At 60.3% G+C, this 18,247-nt stretch overlaps 1 protein-coding gene across 2 annotated transcripts; it reads left to right on the top strand.

The window, feature by feature from the left end:
* The first annotated feature begins 660 nt into the window (after window positions 1-660).
* Window positions 661-18,243, top strand: HTR6 (5-hydroxytryptamine receptor 6). Of its 2 annotated transcripts, XR_011390869.1 has the most exons (4): window positions 661-3,078; window positions 15,873-16,031; window positions 16,180-16,786; window positions 17,606-18,243. XR_011390869.1 is itself a non-coding variant. In XM_070079205.1 (3 exons), exons 1-3 carry the CDS (start codon window positions 2,365-2,367, stop codon window positions 16,624-16,626), a joined length of 1,320 nt encoding a protein of 439 aa, XP_069935306.1. In that variant the 5' UTR covers window positions 661-2,364; the 3' UTR covers window positions 16,627-18,243. The 2 variants fall into 2 exon arrangements, 1 of the variants encoding a protein (XP_069935306.1); XM_070079205.1 differs by having other exon boundaries at window positions 16,180-18,243.
* The last annotated feature ends 4 nt before the right edge of the window (window positions 18,244-18,247 follow it).

Genomic DNA, 18,247 nt, shown 5'->3' with positions numbered 1-18,247 from the left:
TGGGTCAGAGTGGAGTGGCTGGAACTTATCCCAGCGATCAGATGGGATGCTGGTGCCACAGGCAGTGGCTTTACCCACTGAGCCACAGCACTGGCTCCCCGGGGCTGCCGGCCTGAAGTCCTCAGGGTGCTAAGCAGTGGAGCGGGGAATCCTGGGGCAGGGCTCTCTGGCTCTCAGTCTGGGCTTGGGCCTGGGGCATTGCAGCAATCTCCTGGGTCTGGTGTCTGGGGGCCGCACAGCAGCTCGGGGTGGGGGTGGGGCCTGTAGGGTCTTAGGTTTCTGCCAAGAGGGACCTTGGCACCTGCAGCGGGCTTCCTCGGCCCTGGGTGCTGGCAGACCCTTGCTTGCTTGCTGTGGGTGATCTTGGCGAGGTGTCGTTGAAGCGGGAGTGTCGCAGGACCAGGAGTCACACAGGAAACTCGGATGTGGGAGGTGTGACTTCTGTTTCCGGGGAGGGCAAAGGCCCAGCACTCTGGACCCGTCCGCACTGCTCTGCAGCTTTTCCTTCTGTCGCCATCGCTACTCGTGATTACTCTGTATGCTTGCTCCGTCTTCTCCCACTAGAACGTGCGTTCTGTGGAGTGGGGAATCTTTGCCTTTTTTTTTTTTTTAAGATTTATGTATTATTTATTTGTGAGGCAGAGTTAGAGAGAGAGAGAGAGAGAGAGAGAGAGAGAGAGAGAATCTTCCATCCACTGGTTCACTTTCCCAAATGGCTGCAACGGCCGGAGCTGGGCCAATCTGAAGCCAGGAGCCAGGAGCTTCTTCTTGGTTTCCCACCTGGGTGCAGGGGCCCAAGCACTGGGACCATCTTCTACTGCTTTCCCAGGCCACAGCAGAGCTGGATGGGAAGAGGAGCAGCTGGGACGCCAACCAGTGCCAGCACTGCAGGCGGCGGCTTAACCTCCTGGGCCACAGCACCCGCCCCGAATTTTTGCCTTTGGTGCCGCCGGGTCCTTACGGGGCCCGCCACGCAGCAGGTGCTCAGTACGGCTTTGTGGAGGGGATGCAATGCACAGAATTGGTCTGGCCGCGAGGGTAGGCGCCCTTCTCAGCAAGAGAGAGACACATGGTGGTGACACCCAGGGGAGCACATCCCACTTCCAGCAGACCACGAGACGCCCAGGCCCCCGGTTGGGACCCCACAGGTCAGGCACCTCCTCTTGAGTGCCGGGACGGTTTCTGCTCACAAGACCTGGGGTGGGTGAGGGACTATTCACTCATTTTGTAGATCAGCAGCTGAGGCCCAGATGGTGTTAAGTGATTTGCCCAGTATTTCCCAACTGGCTCCGCGTGACCCCGCGCGAGTGGGAAGACTCCTGCTGGGAAGCAGTCTTGGTAAGAACCAGGTCTCCTGTGCGGTTCCCACGTAGGGCTTGGGGAGGGGCGTACGGGGGTGTGGCAGCTGTCACCGCCGGGGAGGCGACCCGGTGCAGCTGGGGCGCTCCAATCGTCCCTTCTCGGGCCTGGGGTTTGGGACCCCGCTAGCAGGCGAAGCTGGGGTTCGGCTCTCTCCGCCCACTGAGGGGCGGGGCGCACGCTCCGCGCCGGGGACCGCGCGCTCCTGGCAGCACCGCCAGCTCCTCCGCGCGAGGCGGCCCCTCGCAGCGCCTCCCGGCTCCACTGCCCCCGGCCAGCCGGCCCACACCGCCTCTTCCTCTCGCAGCCCCGCGGCGCCTGCCGCAGTCGCCGGCCGCGGAGCAGTGCGGAGCGCCCAGGTACGGAGCGCGGGCGGGAGGCGCGCCGGCGACCGGGCGGCCGGGCGGGAGGGGGCGAGGCGCAGCCGCTGCCCTTCTAGCCCCGCGGGGCCTGCCCGGCCCGGCGCCCTCCCGCGCGCTGCTGGGGCCGCGTGCGCCCGATCCGGGGGGGTGCCTCTGCGCCCTCCACGCCGGGGACCTCGCTTCCACCCCCAGGCCATCACCTAGCGGCCCCGAGCGCTCCAGCTCCCCACTGGGTGCCTCCCACGCCCACCCACCGCGTTTCCCTCCTGCTTCCACCCGCCCGGGCTCTGCCCCAGGCCAGGCGCCCCCTCCTCCATCTCACCGTCCACGGCATCCGGGGGTCCCTGCTCCAACCGATGGAGCCCCTCCAACCTCCTAACTTTGCGCCTCTCCCCTTAGAGGGGACGAGGCTTATCAGGTGCCCCTCCCCAAACTTCCCATCCTTTGCTCCAGGTGTTCCTGCCCCCACCCCGAAGGCGTCCCCGTGATCCTTCTCAGTCTTCCTCTGGTCGCTGCCCTTTGACCTAGCGCCCCACCCCCACCCATCCCACCTGCTAACCTCTTGTGTTGGGGGGTGGTGTCTGTGCCCATCCCGCCTCTGCTCTGCACCCGGACACGTCCTCGTCCCCTCAGCCGCGTCCCCATGGTCCCAGAGCCGGGCCCTGCCAACAGCAGCACCCCGGTGTGGGGGTCGGGGCCGCCGGCGGCCACGGCGGGCAGCGGCTGGGCGGCGGCCGCGCTGTGCGTGGTCATCGCGCTGACGGCGGCGGCCAATTCGCTGCTGATCGCGCTCATCTGCACGCAGCCGGCGCTGCGCAACACGTCCAACTTCTTCCTGGTGTCGCTGTTCACGTCGGACCTGATGGTGGGGCTGGTGGTGATGCCGCCCGCCATGCTGAACGCGCTGTACGGGCGCTGGGTGCTGGCGCGCAGCCTCTGCCTGCTCTGGGCCGCCTTCGACGTGATGTGCTGCAGCGCCTCCATCCTCAACCTCTGCCTCATCAGCCTGGACCGCTACCTGCTCATCCTGTCGCCGCTGCGCTACAAGCTGCGCATGACGCCGGCGCGCGCCCTGGCCCTCGTGCTGGGCGCCTGGAGCCTCGCCGCGCTCGCCTCCTTCCTGCCCCTGCTGCTGGGCTGGCACGAGCTGGGCCACGTGCGCGCGCCTGCCCCGGGCCAGTGCCGCTTCTTGGCCAGCCTGCCCTTCGTCCTCGTGGCGTCGGGCCTCACCTTCTTCCTGCCCTCTGGTGCCATCTGCTTCACCTACTGCAGGATCCTGCTGGCTGCCCGCAGGCAGGCCCTGCAGGTGGCCTGCCTCACCACCGGCACCGCGGGCCAAGCCTTGGAGACACTGCAGGTACCCGGGGAGGGCTTGTGGGCGGGACAGGAATGAGCAGCCAGCCGCCCGGCGACCCCCTGGGCATCCCCTACTTAATAAACTCTGGCCCGGCGACCCCCTGGGCATCCCCTACTTAATAAACTCTGGTCGTGTCTGGCACTGCCCCGCCCTACTGAAACCCTGACTCACTGCCTCTCTGCCCACAGGACAGCTCCATCAGGGCGGGGTGGGGGTGGCCCGGCTTCTCCAGCATAAACAGGTGCAGCGGAATTTAGAGCGGGCTTCTCCCCCGTGTGCTCCTCGCCTAGCATCCCCCTCACGGTCAATGGCACTGGCAGGAGCTCCCGAGACGTGGACCCCAGCTGAGTTTTCTCCCTCACGCCGGTGCTGCTCATTAGCCAGGCCTGCTGGTGCCGCCGCCTAAGTGGGTGCTGTCCCCACTACCACCTCCTCATTCAAGCCATGTGCATTTCGTACCTGGGAGTCTTGCATAGACTTCTGCTGGCTCCCTGCTTCCGCTTCAGATCCACTGCTCTCTGATTTCTGAACGGGAGCCAGAGCAATTATGAAAAAAAGAAAAAGTGGTGGTGGTGGGGTTTGTGTTGTTCCAGCTTCAGACCCTTCAGGGGTTGGAGATGAGCAGCAGGCCTGTGTGGGGTCCAGCCCTCCAACCTCCTCCACTTCATCTCTCTTCTCTTCCCTCTTCCCGTGGCCCTTAAGACAGTTCCCGGAAGGCACACGGCTCGCTTCTGTGCCGGGGTCTTTGCACCTGCTCTCCTCTCTGCCTGGTGCGCTGTGCCCCAGGGCAGCACCTGACTCCTTCCCGGCTCACCTCTTCCCAGAGGCTGTCCCTGAGCACTGCAGACCCCTGCGTACCCTCTTCCCTGTTGTTCTTCATCTAATTTGTTTTTAAAAAGATTTTATTTGTTTATCTGAAAGGCAGAGTTACAGACAGAGAGGGAGAGGCAAAGAGAGAGATCTTTCATCTGCTGGTTCGTTCCCCAAATGGCAGCAATAGCTGGGGCTGGGCCAGGCTGAAGCCAGGAGCCAGGAGCTTCTTCTGGGTCTCCCACATGGGTGCAGGGACCTAGGCATCTGGGCCATCTTCTGCTGCTTTCCCAGGAGCATTAGCAAGGAGCTGGATTGGAGGTGGAGCAGCCGGGACTCAAACTGGCGCCCACAGGCATACTGGCATCACAGGCTTAACTCACTGCGCCACAGCGCCGGCCCCTCCATCTGATTTGTTGCCTTGTTCATTCTGTCTCCACGACTTGACCGTAAACTCTAGGAAGGCTGCGTGTATCCAGGCCAGTTTTGATGTCCACTGTGCGCAGTAGGTACCTGGTGCTTACTCGTGAATGGGCGGGTGCTCTTGGCCCAAGGCCTTGACGCGTCTGTAAGAGGAGTGGCTGCCCTTGCCACCAGGCCGAGCTGGGCTTGTGTCCTGTTGTCCACCCCGAGGGCTGGGGGTGTGGACAGACGGCAACTGGGCCCCGCAGGCTTGGGTCACAGGCCATGGGGAAGGTCCCAGCTGGGCTCTCCAGGCTCGTTTGAGTGGGGAAGGCTCTTGGGGGCTAAGGGGTGACTGGTGACCGAGGGGAAAAAGGCTCATGGCCCTCTCGCAGCCCCTCAGAGTGGCAGCCCGGCTGGAGGCCCAGAGCTGCACCTGTTCCCCAACGAGGAGGGCGCAGGTGGCTCTTCTGCCCGGTCTGTGCTTCCCCCACCCCAGACATTCTGGAGTCTCAGGGGGTGGCTGTGTCCCTGACTTGCTTCTCTAGGGGTGGGATGGCTGCCCTGGCTGTCTGCACACTCTCTGGGGGACTTGTAAGAGACTTCACGTCGTCTGGAACCCCTGGGGGTGCCTGCCTTCCCACCTCTCCCACCCCAGGCCCATGCATCCCTCAGATGTATGGAGGCACTTCCAAAGTTACTGGAACATGTGATTTAAAGATAAGTTGTTTTGGTGCAAAAACATTTTATTTATTTAAAAGGCAGTGATGGAGAAGGACAGGTAGAGAGGGAAGGAGAACTTCATCTACTGATTCAGTCAACCCCCAAATGGCCTCAAAGGCTGGGGCTGGGCCAGGCCAAGGCCAGGAGGCAAGAGCTCCATCTGAGTCCCTCACATGGTGGCAGGTGTGTCCGTCCCGCAATCAGAGGCCACCACGTACCCAGCCTCAGTTAGCAGGGAGCTGGATGGGCAGTGGAGCGGCCGGGACTCGGAGCTGTCCTCCAAGGTGGGACGCCGGCATCGCGGGCGGTGGATTAAACCGCTCTGCCACATACGAGCCCCCCAGAAACATTTCACCTTTTTAAAAAAATTATTTTCATTTTATTTGAAAGAGAGACAGAGATCTTCCATCCTCTGGGTCACTGCCCATACGCCTGCAACAGCCAGGGCCAGGCCGGGCCAAGACCAGAAGCCCAGAACTCAGTCCAGGTCTCCCTTGTGGGTGGCGGGGACTGACATTCTTGAGCTAAGACTTGCCGCCTCCCGGGGTTCGCATTAGCAGGGAGCTGTGTTGGAAGCGGAGAGCCAGGACTCGAATCCCGCACTCCGCCCATGTGGGATGCAGGCATCTCAAGTGGTGATGGCAGCTGCTGTGCCCAATGCCCGTCCCACACGACGCATTTTGGAATCTGTGCACAGTTTCTCATAATACACAGCTTCCACGGACTCGTTGAAGATCCCCACGCTTAGCCTTCGTGAAAAATCCTGTCACTGGGAAATCCGTGTCCTTGGCACAAAGGCCACCACAAACCCAGCTTCGGTGCAGGTGGAGACAGCGTAGCCGCAGTGCCGCTCCGGGTGGCCGCAGTGCCGGAGCCTGGTCTGCTTGCTCTGGGCCGGGCGTAGGGGATGGCAAGGATTCGGTTGTATTCACGGGAGACTTCCTGTTGAGATCAGCGGATCTAGAAGAGAACTGTCCAGACCCCTGTCCTCATTCTGGGACTCCCTTCTTTTGTGGTTTGTCCGTTTAGCTCCCACAGTCTCGAGGGACTAGGATGTGAGTCGGCTGGTCTGGGTGAGGTCAGAGTGGGACAGAACAGGGTCCCCACGGTCTGAGTCTAGTCAGCTCCTACCGCCTGGGACGTGGCCTCGGAGCCTGGGGAGGGATCTCCCGGGCCCCACACTCCTTGAGTGCTCCCTGTGCACCAGGCATCACACTAAGCTCACTCTTGCAAACACCTGTCAAGGCAAGCACGGCCACCGTCCCATTGGGCAGCCAGGCAAGCGGAGGTTTGGCAGGAAGGGTGGCGATTTGCCCAGGGTTCCGTTCAGTGCCTTGGTCTGAGCTGGTGCTGCCTGTGCTTGGTGACACTGTGTGGCCCCGTACTTCTGAGCCGCTGTCCTTGGAACTCCCCTCTTGTTTTCCACACGCGCTCCCTGCGTGATCTCATCTTGTCGCATGACTGAGGTCACCGCCCACACCCGGCTGATGGCTTCCAGCCTGCCACTCACTGAACGCGCCCCAGCCCCAGCCCCCTGCAGGCTCCCCTGTAGGCAGCCTGGAGGCCTCTCTCTTTCCCACGCTCCCCAACCCACCTTCTGGTCTCTACCTTCAAAACCTCTCATCTTTCCACGGTGACCTCAGGACTGAGCCCTGCGGCAGGCAGCCGAGCCTCGTGTATTGCAGTCACCCCCCCGACTCCCAACTTCACACACGAGCGGCAGGTGGGGGGGCGACCACTGTAAAATGTGAGTCCAGTCGCTTCCTGCCTCCTTTGCTCTTCATTTCCCTGCTGCTCCTGGAACAGACCGGGCACACCGCAACCTCAGGACTTTTGCATATGCTGCACCCGCTCCCTGGAGTGTCTTCCTCACATCTCCACCCCTGCTCCCTCTTGCCCACATCACTTCCTTCTCTCCACCCAGAGTAGCAGCTCCCGCCCCGCACCAGCGCCTCCAGTCCTCCTCTCCTGAGTTATTTTTTCAGCAACACTTACGTTAGGTGTAGCCACTTAAGCATTTGTTGATTAGCACTTACTTCCTGCTGGTGAGAGGTTACAAGGTCTGTGATGGGCAAAACTTGTCTTTTTGTTTACTGCTATCTGAAGTAGCACCTGGCAGGTGGCAGGTGCTCCCTGCATCATTGTGGGAGGAGTGAAATGAACACAGTGCTCCAGAGAGCCTGGGGTCCCCCCTACCCCATTCACATGGCCGCCCCCCTTCAGGGCTCCTGCTTGTGAGTGGTGGGTCCCGAGTTTTCTATTGCACAAATGTATTTGCTCTGTTTGGTGCTGAGTGCCTACTGTGCGCAGAAGCTGTGGACGTGGTGATGAACCGGACAGGCCAGGTCCTGTCCTCCCGGCACCTGTTGTCGTCAGGGGCACAGATCTGAGCCTAAGACGCCGTCTTCATGAGGGTTACAGAGCCTAATGAGAGAGGCCTCGCCCAGTGCACGTTCAGAATCTACGGTTCACTGTGCTTATGTTTAAGGCCTAAAGCAGAGAAATCGCAGCGAGCCCTAAAAGCAGCAGGAGTGGGCTTGGCAGGAGGGCCTGGGGCCTCTCAAGCCAGCAGTGCAGCTTGCATCGTCCGGCTTTGTGGGTTGGATGTGGCGGTGTCAGGCCCACCCCAGGCCCAGCCCCCAAAGGCCCCCTTCTGCGCACCTGTGCCCTGGGGCCTGCAGTGCGCCCTGCATTTGGGGAATTGGCCTCTGGGACGTTGCCTCTGCTCCTGTCACCTGGGTCAGGACCCCTATCCTCCACCCCAGCCTGGGGCGCTCTCTGCTCCCCTCAGGACCTGGAGAACCGCAGGGGAATGAGTAGCACAGGAGAGGGGGTCTCAGCCCCCTTGTTCCGGTGCAGTCTCCCCAGGCTGGGAACAGGGCCCTTCTGGGTTCCGGGAGGCACTGGGATCCGGGGGCACTGGGATCCGGGAAGCACTGGGTTCCGGGGGCACTGGGATCTGGGGGGCACTGGGATCTGGGGGGCACTAGGTTCCGGGGGCACTGGGATCCGGGAGGCACTGGGTTCTGGGGGCACTGGGATCTGGGGGGGCACTAGGTTCCAGGGGCACTGGGATCTGGGAGGCACTGGGATCTGGGAGGCACTGGGATCCGGGAGGCACTGGAATCTGGGGGCACTGGAATCTGGGGGCACTGGGATCCGGGAAGCACTGGGATCTGGGAGTCACTGGGATCTGGGAGTCACTGGGATCCAGGGGCACTGGGATCTGGGAGGCACTGGGATCTGGGGGGCACTAGGTTCTGGGAAGCACTGGGATCTGGGGGGCACTGAGATCCGGGGGCACTGGGATCCGGGAGTCACTGGGATCTGGGGGGCACTGGGATCTGGGGGGCACTAGGTTCCGGGGGCACTGGGATCTGGGAGGCACTGGGTTCTGGGGGCACTGGGATCTTGGGGGGTACTAGGTTCCAGGGACACTGGGATCTGGGGGGCACTGGGATCCGGGAGGCACTGGGGTCCGGGAGGCACTGGAATCTGGGGGCACTGGAATCTGGGGGCACTGGGATCTGGGGGGCACTGGGTTCCGGGAGCACTGGGATCCAGGGGGCACTGGGATCTGGGGGCACTAGGTTCCAGGAAACACTGGGATCCGGGAGGCACTGGGATCTGGGGGGCACTGGGATCTGGGGGCACTGGGTTCCGGGAAGCACTGGGATCTGGGGGGCACTGGGTTCCGGGGGCACTGGGATCTGGGGGCACTGGGTTCCGGGAAGCACTGGGATCCGGGAGGCACTGGGATCTGGGGGGCACTGGGTTCCGGGGGCACTGGGATCTGGGGGCACTAGGTTCCAGGAAGCACTGGGATCCGGGAGGCACTGGGATCTGGGGGGCACTGGGATCTGGGGGCACTGGGTTCCGGGAGGCACTGGGATCCAGGGGGCACTGGGATCTGGGGGGCACTGGGATCTGGGGGCACTGGGTTCCGGGAGGCACTGGGATCCAGGGGGCACTGGGATCTGGGGAGTACTGTTCCTCTGGCGTTGAGCGCATGGGAGCTGGTGAGCTGTGAGCATTTCCACCTCCCTGCTGTCCCCTCCACGTTCCAGGGCTTGAAAACTGGCCCTCTGGCTGGCTCCCTGGTGTCCAGCAGGCCCTCCCGGCAACCCCTGGGGGCTGGGAGAAAGGGTTCCTGGAGAGCTGGCAGGGGCTGCAGGGAGGGCCAGGGGCAGGCGGTGTGTGCGTGTGTCCATGTGCGTGCACACATGTGTCCATGTGTGTCCATGTGTGTGTCCATGTGTGCATGTGTATGTGTGTGTGTGTGTGGAAGGCAGGTGCCCAGCCCGCAGTGGTGCTCAGCCCTGAGTGATTCTGGAGGGTCCAGGCTGTGCTGGGCAGCACTGGAGACCGTGTTGGGGCCCCAGGGCGCTCAGCTTAACTCAGGGACGAGGGACCCCGCTGGGTGCCCCCTGCCTCTCGGCCTCTCCCCTGCTCCCCAGCACCACGGTGTCTCTGTGGGCCGCAGTCTTGGCCTTCCTCTCCCCCTCTTCTTTCCCCTCCTCCACTTCCTCTCCCTGCCTGTTCTCTGCTTCTGCAATTCCCCTCCCCCTCCCCCGCCTCACCTCTTTCCCCCTCGCACCCCAGCAAAGCATGCATTGATCTGTCATCCACCTTCCCCTCCATCTCTGCCCCCTCCCAGGCTGTGATTCCAGAAATACCTGCGAGGGGGTGGAGGGGGCAGAGCCGGGAGGGGCTGGCGGGGGCCGTGTGGAGCAGGCACTGGGGCTGCTGCTCCCAGAGGGCGCCCTGGGGTGCAGCCAGGGTTGGGGCGGGCCCTTGGGGGTGCACTGGCCGTGGTTCAGGTCTTGCCTGTTTTCTGTCCCAGCTGGACCACCTGTACAAGTCATTTCACCTCCCTGTGCCCTGGGGTGATATTTGTTTAGCACATAGCAGGTGCTCAACACAAGTCCTGCTTGTCGTCGCTTTCCCTGTCGGTGGTCAGTGTGTGCTTCTGGGGCGCTCATCCATTTGCACCTTTCCTTTCCAGGGGAAAATCTCGTCACGGTGGCCAGCACCATCGTCGCCATCAGAGGCAGAGCCAGCGGCTGGTGTTGTGGCACCGCGGGGCTGAGCTTCCCCTCGGGATGCCCACAGCCCATGCTGGAGTGCTGGGCTCGAGTCCTGGCTCTTCCGCTTCTGAGCCGGCTTCCTGCTGGTGCACCCGGGAGGCAGCAGGTGACGGCTCAGCTGCTTGGCCTCTGCCACTCCCTGGGAGACCTGGATGGAGGGCCTGGCCCCTGGCTTCTGCATGCTTCATCCTTGTCTGTCTTGAGGTCATGGAGGAGTGCATCAGTGCATAGAAGAGTCTCTCTCGCTCTCGCTCTCACTCTCTAACTCTGCCTTTAGAGGAAATAAAAATAAACATTAAAAACAACAGAAGACACTGCTAACACAAAGCAGCTCCCTGATGGCTAAGACTGCAGTGGTATTTCCCGTGCTCTAGGCACTGTTCTCTTCGCTCCTTGCATATTATCTCATTTAATCCTCAGTACCATCCTGTGAGGGAGATGTTAACTTTGATTGCCATTTTACAGAAGGGAATACTGAGGCACAGAGCCAGGACTCAAAACCAGGCAGTCTGGTTCCAGGGTTTGTCATAACTTTCACGCTATGATTGAGTGGTTGAAAAATTGTGAGTTACACATGGGAATACATGTGCATCCTTTAACATCAAAATCCAGGGGCCAGCGCTGTGGTGTAGTGGGTAATGCTGCCTCCTGCAATGCTAGCATCGCATACGGGCGCTGGTTCACGTCCTGACTGTTCCACTTCCAATCCAGTTCCCTGCTGGTGGCCTGGGGAAGGCAGCAGAGGATGGCCCCAAGTGTTTGGGCCCCTGCTACCCATGTGGGGGACCCAGGTGACGCTCCTGGTTCCTGGCTTCAGCCTGGCCCAGCTCTGCCCATTGCAGCCATTGGGGAGTGAATCAGCAGATAGAAGATCTCTCTTCTCTGTTTCTTCCTGTCTCTCTGTGGCTCTGACTTTCAAATGGATAGAAAAATTTTAAAAATAAATAAAGAATCCAGCCAGCGCCGCAGCTCACTAGGCTAATCCTCTGTCTGTAGCGCTGGCACACTGGGTTCTAGTCCTGCTCGGGGCGCCGGATTCTGTCCCGGTTGCCCCTCTTCCAGGCCAGCTCTCTGCTGTGGCCCGGGAGGGCAGTGGAGGATGGCCCAAGTGCTTGGGCCCTGCACCCGCATGGGAGACCAGGAGGAAGCACTTGGCTCCTGGCTTCGGATTGGCACAGCATGCTGGCTATGGCGGCCATTTGGGAGGTGAACCAACGGAAGGAGGACCTTTCTCTCTGTCTCTCTCTCTCTCTCACTGTCTAACTCTGCCTGTCAAAAAAATTAAAAATCCACAAATAAGGTAAAAGACCCCAAGAGTTCTGTCTGGGCACCTTCTGCTCCCAGGACTAAGCATGAAGTCGGAGTATGTCTTCAGTCCTTTTTCTTTTTCTTTTTTTAGGTTTAAAAAATGATGAGAGAGAGAGAGAGAGAGAGAGAGAGTGAGTTTATCTGCTGCAGGGCTGGGCTGAAGCCAGGAGCCTGGAACTCCACCTGGGTCTCCCGTGTGGGTGACAGGGGCCCGAGTACTTGAGCCAACACCTGCCGCCTCCCAGGGACTGCGTTACCAGGAAGCTGGAACAGAGCTGGGACTCAAACCCAGGCCCCCAGGCCCTCCGATCTTAGATGCAGTGTCCCAAGCGGCATTTAAACTGTTAGGACAAACTCCATCTCTCCAGTCCTCTTTTTCTACGTGTTTACACGTTTGTGTTGATATGGAAGGGAACGGCTTTGCCGGTGCCTCTGCTGGAGCAAGCGCAGGTACGATGCGTCTTTGGCTTTGCAGCCGTCACCGCCCCTTGGTAATAGGTCCTGGCACTCTTTCCATCCAACCCGATGTTCTTTCAGAATCTCTGTGTGGTTCTCTGCGGTGGGGATGGGCATTCAGGCTGTCGTTGTTGTCTGCACCACCAGGGCCCCTTGGTGAGAGGGGTGCACTTTCTACATGTAACTGTTCCCCCCACTCTTGACTGTGACCCTGAACATGAAAGCAGCTTGGTGAAGTGGGAAAATGCAGTGTCTGGGGCCAGAAAGGACTGAATCTCCAGTCTGGCGCTTCCCTACTGTGTGGCTCATTGTCCCTCTCCGAGCCTCGGTCGCCTCCTCTGTAAAATGGGGCTAATAACACCCACCTCCCTGAGGGCTCGAGGGGCTTGGTGAAGACCAAGTGCTGATGCGTAGCAGGAGTTCAGTAATGGGGGTGATCGTGCCGACCGAGGCGCTCAGCTCCGGTAAGGGACCCTGTGCTGGGACGGGGGAAGGTCCCGCCCCTCTCCGAGCAGAGAGAGGTCTTCCATCCTCTGGTTCACTCCCCAAATGGACACAACGGCCGAAGCTGGACTGATCTGAAGTCAGGAGCCAGGAGCTTCCTCTGGGTCTCCCATGCAGGTGCAGGGGCCCAAGGACTTGGACCATCTCCTACTGCTTTCCCAGATGCATTAGCAGAGAGCTGGATCGGAAGAGGAGCAGCAGGGACATGAACTGGTGCCCAAATGGGACGCCGGCACCGTGGAGGCTCAGCCCATGACGCCACAGCGCCGGCCTCTTGACTGTGTTCCTGACTTCAGCTCTTTGGAAGAGAAGAAGAGAAAAGGAGACCCAGGGCTGTACCAGGGAACGCTAGAGGGGTTCAGCTCCGCTTCGCCCCTCCTCTGTCCCCAAGAGCTCTGCTCGTGAGATCTTCAGCTCCCCCGTGTCCCAGAGCTCTGACAAGAGCAGGGCTGCCCTGCCCAGGTCACAGGGGTCGGGGGTCGCTGTGAGCGGACCTTCTGGAAATGGTGTCTCCTCCTCCCCACACTGCCTGTCCCATTGGATGGCAGCAGTCTAAGGCCCTGCAGGTCACAGGAGCCTCGTCCACTAGGCCCCCCACAGGGGCTGCAGACGCCATACAGAGTCCACTCTGGAGGAGAGAGATGTAGAAGAGGAGAGAGAAAAGCGAGCGAGTCCCCACCTTCTCCCTTGCTGACTTGGGCCAGTCTTCAGCACAGACTTGTGTCTGGTGGGCGTGGAGAGGGAGACAGCATCTCCCATGGGCAGACCCGGGCTACAGAAGGGTCAGGCATCTGTCCTGAAGTCGGTGCTACTCTGGGGAGGCCGGAGCTGCTGGCAGGAGCACAAGGCCTGGGGTGCTCAGCCACCACAGCGGCACACACACATCACGGAGTCAGTGTTACGGCTGCCAAGGGTTCAGCACCTGCTCCAGGCCCTGCACCTTGCAGTCTACCCACAACCTCACTGCGACTGTAAACTGTTCATTCCTCCCATTTTACAGACAGGGAAACAGAGGCTCTGTTAAGACTACAGAATGGGCCGGTGGTAGAGCATGATCTGAAGTCAGAGCACCTGTCTTCAAAGCCCAGCTTTCGCCTTGATACCAAGCTGCCCCACCAAGATGGGGAGACAGCAAGGTCCTCTTTTAGGTTTCTCTTGTGTGAATTTCTTCTTGATATTTGGGGTTTTTAAGGAAAGAACTATTTATTTGACAAGCAGAGTGACAGAGAGGGGAGACAGAGAAAGATCTTCTATCTGCAGCTTCACTCCCCAAATGGCTGCAATGCCAGAGCTGGGCCAAGTTGAAGCCAGGAGCCAGGAACTCCTTCCTGGTCTGCCACGTGGGTGGCAGTGACCTGAGCACTTGGGTCATCTGCTGCAGCTTTCCCAGGTGCATAAGCAGGGAGTCGGATGGGAAAGTGGAGTAGCTGGTTATGGGATGCCAGCATCCCAAGCAACAGCCTAACTCACTGTGCTGCAGAGCTGGCCCCTATTCTTGATACTTCAGATTTCATCTGGGTGAACACATTGAGGGGTAGGAGTTACCACGTACTCCGAGCACCCCCACTCCTGTGTGGACAGATAACAGGTAGCTGGGTTTCAGCACCATGGACAAGACACTGGCTCTGGACGCTGGGAGGAGGCAGGGAGGGAGAAGTGGGCTTGGAAAGAGGCCCGTGTGCAAGAGGAGGGTGGGGGCCGCTGGCTTCAGTGCTCCCTGGGGCTGACACATCTTGTTTTTGCCTCCTCCACCCCCTTTCCATCTGTGAAAGGTTGCCTGGGAGTCTGATTGCCTCCCTCTGACTTCATCTCCTTGTACCCAGCCCACCTCTGGCTGCTTCAGGAACTAAGCTGGGCTGTCTTGCAGTTTAGCAGGTACAAGGCAGATCCCTGGCTCCAAAGCCCAGACGTGTGCCCAGGCAGCACTCACACCCTTTGCTTAGTTCATGAAGAACTATGCACACCCTTGCACACTGCCAATACATAAACTCTAAGTGCAGGCGGGTCTCCCTCTGTGTGAATCCGACCTATGAAAACCTGATTGATCACAGCACACAGCTTGGAGCCATCAGGGACCCCTCGAGCTTCCAGAGTGGAAGCCTGGACATTTCCAGGGGTCTTGGAACCCTCTGAAAATATATGAAAAAATTTATTTTTCCTTTTGTGTGTTACATGCTTCTATTTTCTGGTAAGAAATTTTTGTACATTTCATTACATTTTCAAAGGACTCGTAAAGTGAAAAACAATAAAAGAACACTGGGCTACAGGATGGTCCAATGCAGAGAGCCTTTGAAAATTTGAGCCTGTGGGTTGCTGGCTTCAAGGTCAAGCCTTAGCTCGCCGTGCCCATGACCTTCGGTGGCTGCTGGGGAGCAATCTCTCCTCCTCCCTCCTCCGCCCTCCCCTCTTGCACCCACTTGCTGAGAATGGAGGTGCCTGCCAGGCCACGGCGTAACAGAGTAGTAAAATGCGGAGGCCACTTGCACTCCTAGTAATCTATAAGAGCTTTAATTGCAAACATTTGCTTTGCTCACACATTCTCAAGAAAAGCACTTCTGTTTTGTGGAGGAGGAGGTAATTGAACAGGCAAAAAACCATTATCCCCAAACGGGAAGAGAATTCTTACATAAAGAAGTCGCTAAGCCCTGGACAGCAGCAGCCCTCAATCTTGAGTGCCATTCAGCGGTAACTGATTCCTGTGTTGCAGGTGGCAGAAGGGGCGGGGGCTCCTTGTGATGTGTGCTGGCTTGTGTTGGGGGTTGTTTTTCCAGGGAAGGAGGTCATTTCTTGAGATTTGCTTATTTAAGAGGCACGGGGTGGGGGTGGGGGCAGAGAAATCTGCTACCTGCTGGTTCACTTCCCAGATGGCTGCAATGTCCAGGGCTGGCCAAGCCCAAGCCAAGCTTCTGGAGCTCTATCTGGTCTCCCACGTGGGTAGCAGGGGCCCAAGCACCTGGGCCATTATCCACTGCCTTCTAGGTGCATTAGCGGGGAGCTGTATTGGAAGAGGAGCAGCTGGGACATGAACCAGCACTAATACGTGATGCCGTGCCCCAAGGATGGCGGTTTTCCTGAACCACCTGGTTGTGTGGGTAGAGCTCCTCTGCTCCACTGTACCCCTGGAGCGTCTTGTGACCCTCTGGGTGAGGTCAGGATCAGGGCGCAGTCTCTCTGGGGTGAGGGCTTAGCATGGACCAGGATCAGGGCTCCATCTGGGTTCCAGACCTTGGTTGAGGAGGGCTCTCTGGTAAATGTCAGGGTTCAGTCTGGGACCACGGTCAGGGCTTAGTTTATTGCCGATGTCAGGGCTTGGTCTGCAGCCGGGGTCTGGAGTCAGGGCCAGGCCGCAGTCTAGGACTCCAGCTGGACTCAGTCAGGGATGCAGGATAAGTTTACTGCTGGTACGAGGGCTCAGCCCAGAATCAGGGTCGAGGCACAGTCTGTGGCCGGGCTCAGGGTCCGAGTGGGGCTCCTCAGCCGGCTCCCACAGCTTTCCTTCTGCAGGTACCCAGGACCCCACGCCCAGGGGTGGAGTCAGCTGACAGCAGGCGTCTGGCCACCAAGCACAGCAGGAAGGCGCTGAAGGCCAGCCTGACGCTGGGCATCCTGCTGGGCATGTTCTTTGTGACCTGGCTGCCCTTCTTCGTGGCCAACATCGTCCAGGTAACACCAGAGCAGGGGCAGGTGGGGGAGGGAGCCGGCTGTGCTGGCTCTCACGGGACACGGATTTGCGTCTGTTCCATGGGGGCAGTCTGCGTCCCTGGCCCTGGCCTGGCCTGGGCATGACATGTCCCTCCTCCCCTCCCCCCAGGCTGTGTGCGACTGCATCTCTGCCGGCCTCTTCGACATCCTCACGTGGCTGGGTTACTGTAACAGCACCATGAACCCCATCATCTACCCGCTCTTCATGCAGGACTTCAAGCGGGCCCTGGGCAGGTTCCTGCCTTGCCCGCGCTGTCCGCGGGAGCAACAGGCCAGCCTCGCCTCCCCGTCCATGCGCACCTCCCACAGCGGCGCGCGGCCGGGCCTGAGCCTGCAGCACGTGGTACCGCTGCCGCTGCCGCAAGACTCGGACTCAGACTCCGACTTGGGTTCCGGTGGCTCCGCGGGCCTGCGGCTCAGGGCACAGCTGCTGCTACCCGGAGAGGCCACCAGGGACGTGCCACCGCCTGCCAGGCCCACTGCTGTCAATGTCTCCGATATTGATCGCACGGAGCCAGAGCTGCGGCGGCATCCACTTGGCACCCCCACGAACTGACTGTGGCTTGCTGCTGGCCGGCAGGGAGCTGGAGCCGGCGGGACCAAGCTTTGAGGCCTTGCACCAGCTCTTGGCTAAGGCCAGGAGGCTCCAGGTCTCCTGGGAGTGCTCTGAGCTCCAGGCCCTCTGCCAAGAGGGAGGAGAGCTGGCTTGGATGGAGGTATCTGCAGAGGGCTCGATTGTTGTGGTTTGTGTTGAGGTTTGTGAGAAGGCTCTGGGGGTTGGGCAGAAGGACCTCTGGGCTCCAAATAGGATGACACGCCCATCCTTTGCCCATTTGGAGGCTGCGTGGGAGGGGGGCACCTCCATATGTGGACAGGGGCCAGTGCTGGGCCTGTTCTTATTCAGCCCGCGGGCCACTGGCATCACTGTCACCTCCAGGGAGTTTGTTAAAAACCCGCAGACATGCTGGACCAGCATGCACGTTCACAAGGCCCCCGGTGAGCCGTGCACACGTCCAGCCTGGGATGTGCCGGCTTAGAGGCCCCTTAGCCCCAAGACGGACCTGCAGCAGTTTGGTGTGAGATCTGCCAGCTCCCAGGATGTGTGTGGCAGCCCGGGAGCCAGGCAGGCACATGGCTGAGCCTCTGCGTTGCCGCTTACCAGCTCTGGGGCCTGGCTCGGGTTCCGTCGCCGGAGTCTCAGTTATCCCATGTATAAAACAGGGTGATGCTGCCTACCTCGTCGGGTTGACCGGGGATTAGGACCACGCATGCTGAGTGCTCAGTGGTCAGGGATAGGTTGTTCTCCACCCAGGGCTCCCTTGGACTTGGACGGGGATCAAACCAACTGGCCCCCCTGCCTTCTGGCCTCCACTGGAGTCAAGTGTGGGACAAGGGGCGGGGGCTGCAAAGGAGCAGCCCCTGGTGTGGAGCAGGCCGCAGGCAGAGTGGAGTCTGACACGGGGCCTCGTTCCTTTCGGGCGAGGACGGAGGCCCTCTTGCTCCCCATGGTTTACCCGCAATAAGTTTCTTTTCAGCACAAGCCTTTTCTGGAAGCTCCCCGACCAGATCCTACCGACTCCGCCCTGGGGCTCCTCGGCCCTGGCCCGGCACTCTCCTTGGTGCTGATCAGATTCAACCCCGGCTCCGGCCGCTGGCTGCAGTGGAGCCACGGTGCTCGCTGGGGTCCTCTGTGCCCCCCAGGCCTTCTCAAGGGCACTCTCAATAAATAGGAGCTGACGCAGTGAGCGCGGTGTGCACTGGATTCGACCCAAGGCCACTCAGGGCTCGAGAAAGCAGCTGGTGGGGGAAGAGACCCTGGCACAGGTGTCCTGGTTCCGACTCTGCCCCTAATCGGCTTTCGGGAGCCCCACAAAAGCACTTCCTTTCTCAGGGCCCCTTTTCCCCCACATAACGTGAGCTGCCTGGGACTAACAGCAGCAGGAGTTGTGCAAATGTTGAATGAACAAACACACACAGCAGCCCAGCTCCTGTCCTCTGCGACTCTGCTGCTGCGCCCCCCCCACCCCCCACCCCTGTCCGTACTTCTGCCTGGCCTCGGTTTCCCCATCTGCACAATGGGGGAGGAGTGTTGGGGACAGTGGGAGGAAGGCTCCCGTGCCTGCGCCTACAGTGGCTGAGAACCCGGGCTCCGGAGCCCCAGTGACCGCGGTTGTCGA

The sequence above is a fragment of the Oryctolagus cuniculus genome, chromosome 7, assembly GCF_964237555.1.
Source record: "Oryctolagus cuniculus chromosome 7, mOryCun1.1, whole genome shotgun sequence".
Taxonomy (NCBI): Eukaryota; Metazoa; Chordata; class Mammalia; order Lagomorpha; family Leporidae; genus Oryctolagus; species Oryctolagus cuniculus.
This window is presented reverse-complemented; position numbering and strand designations above follow the sequence as displayed.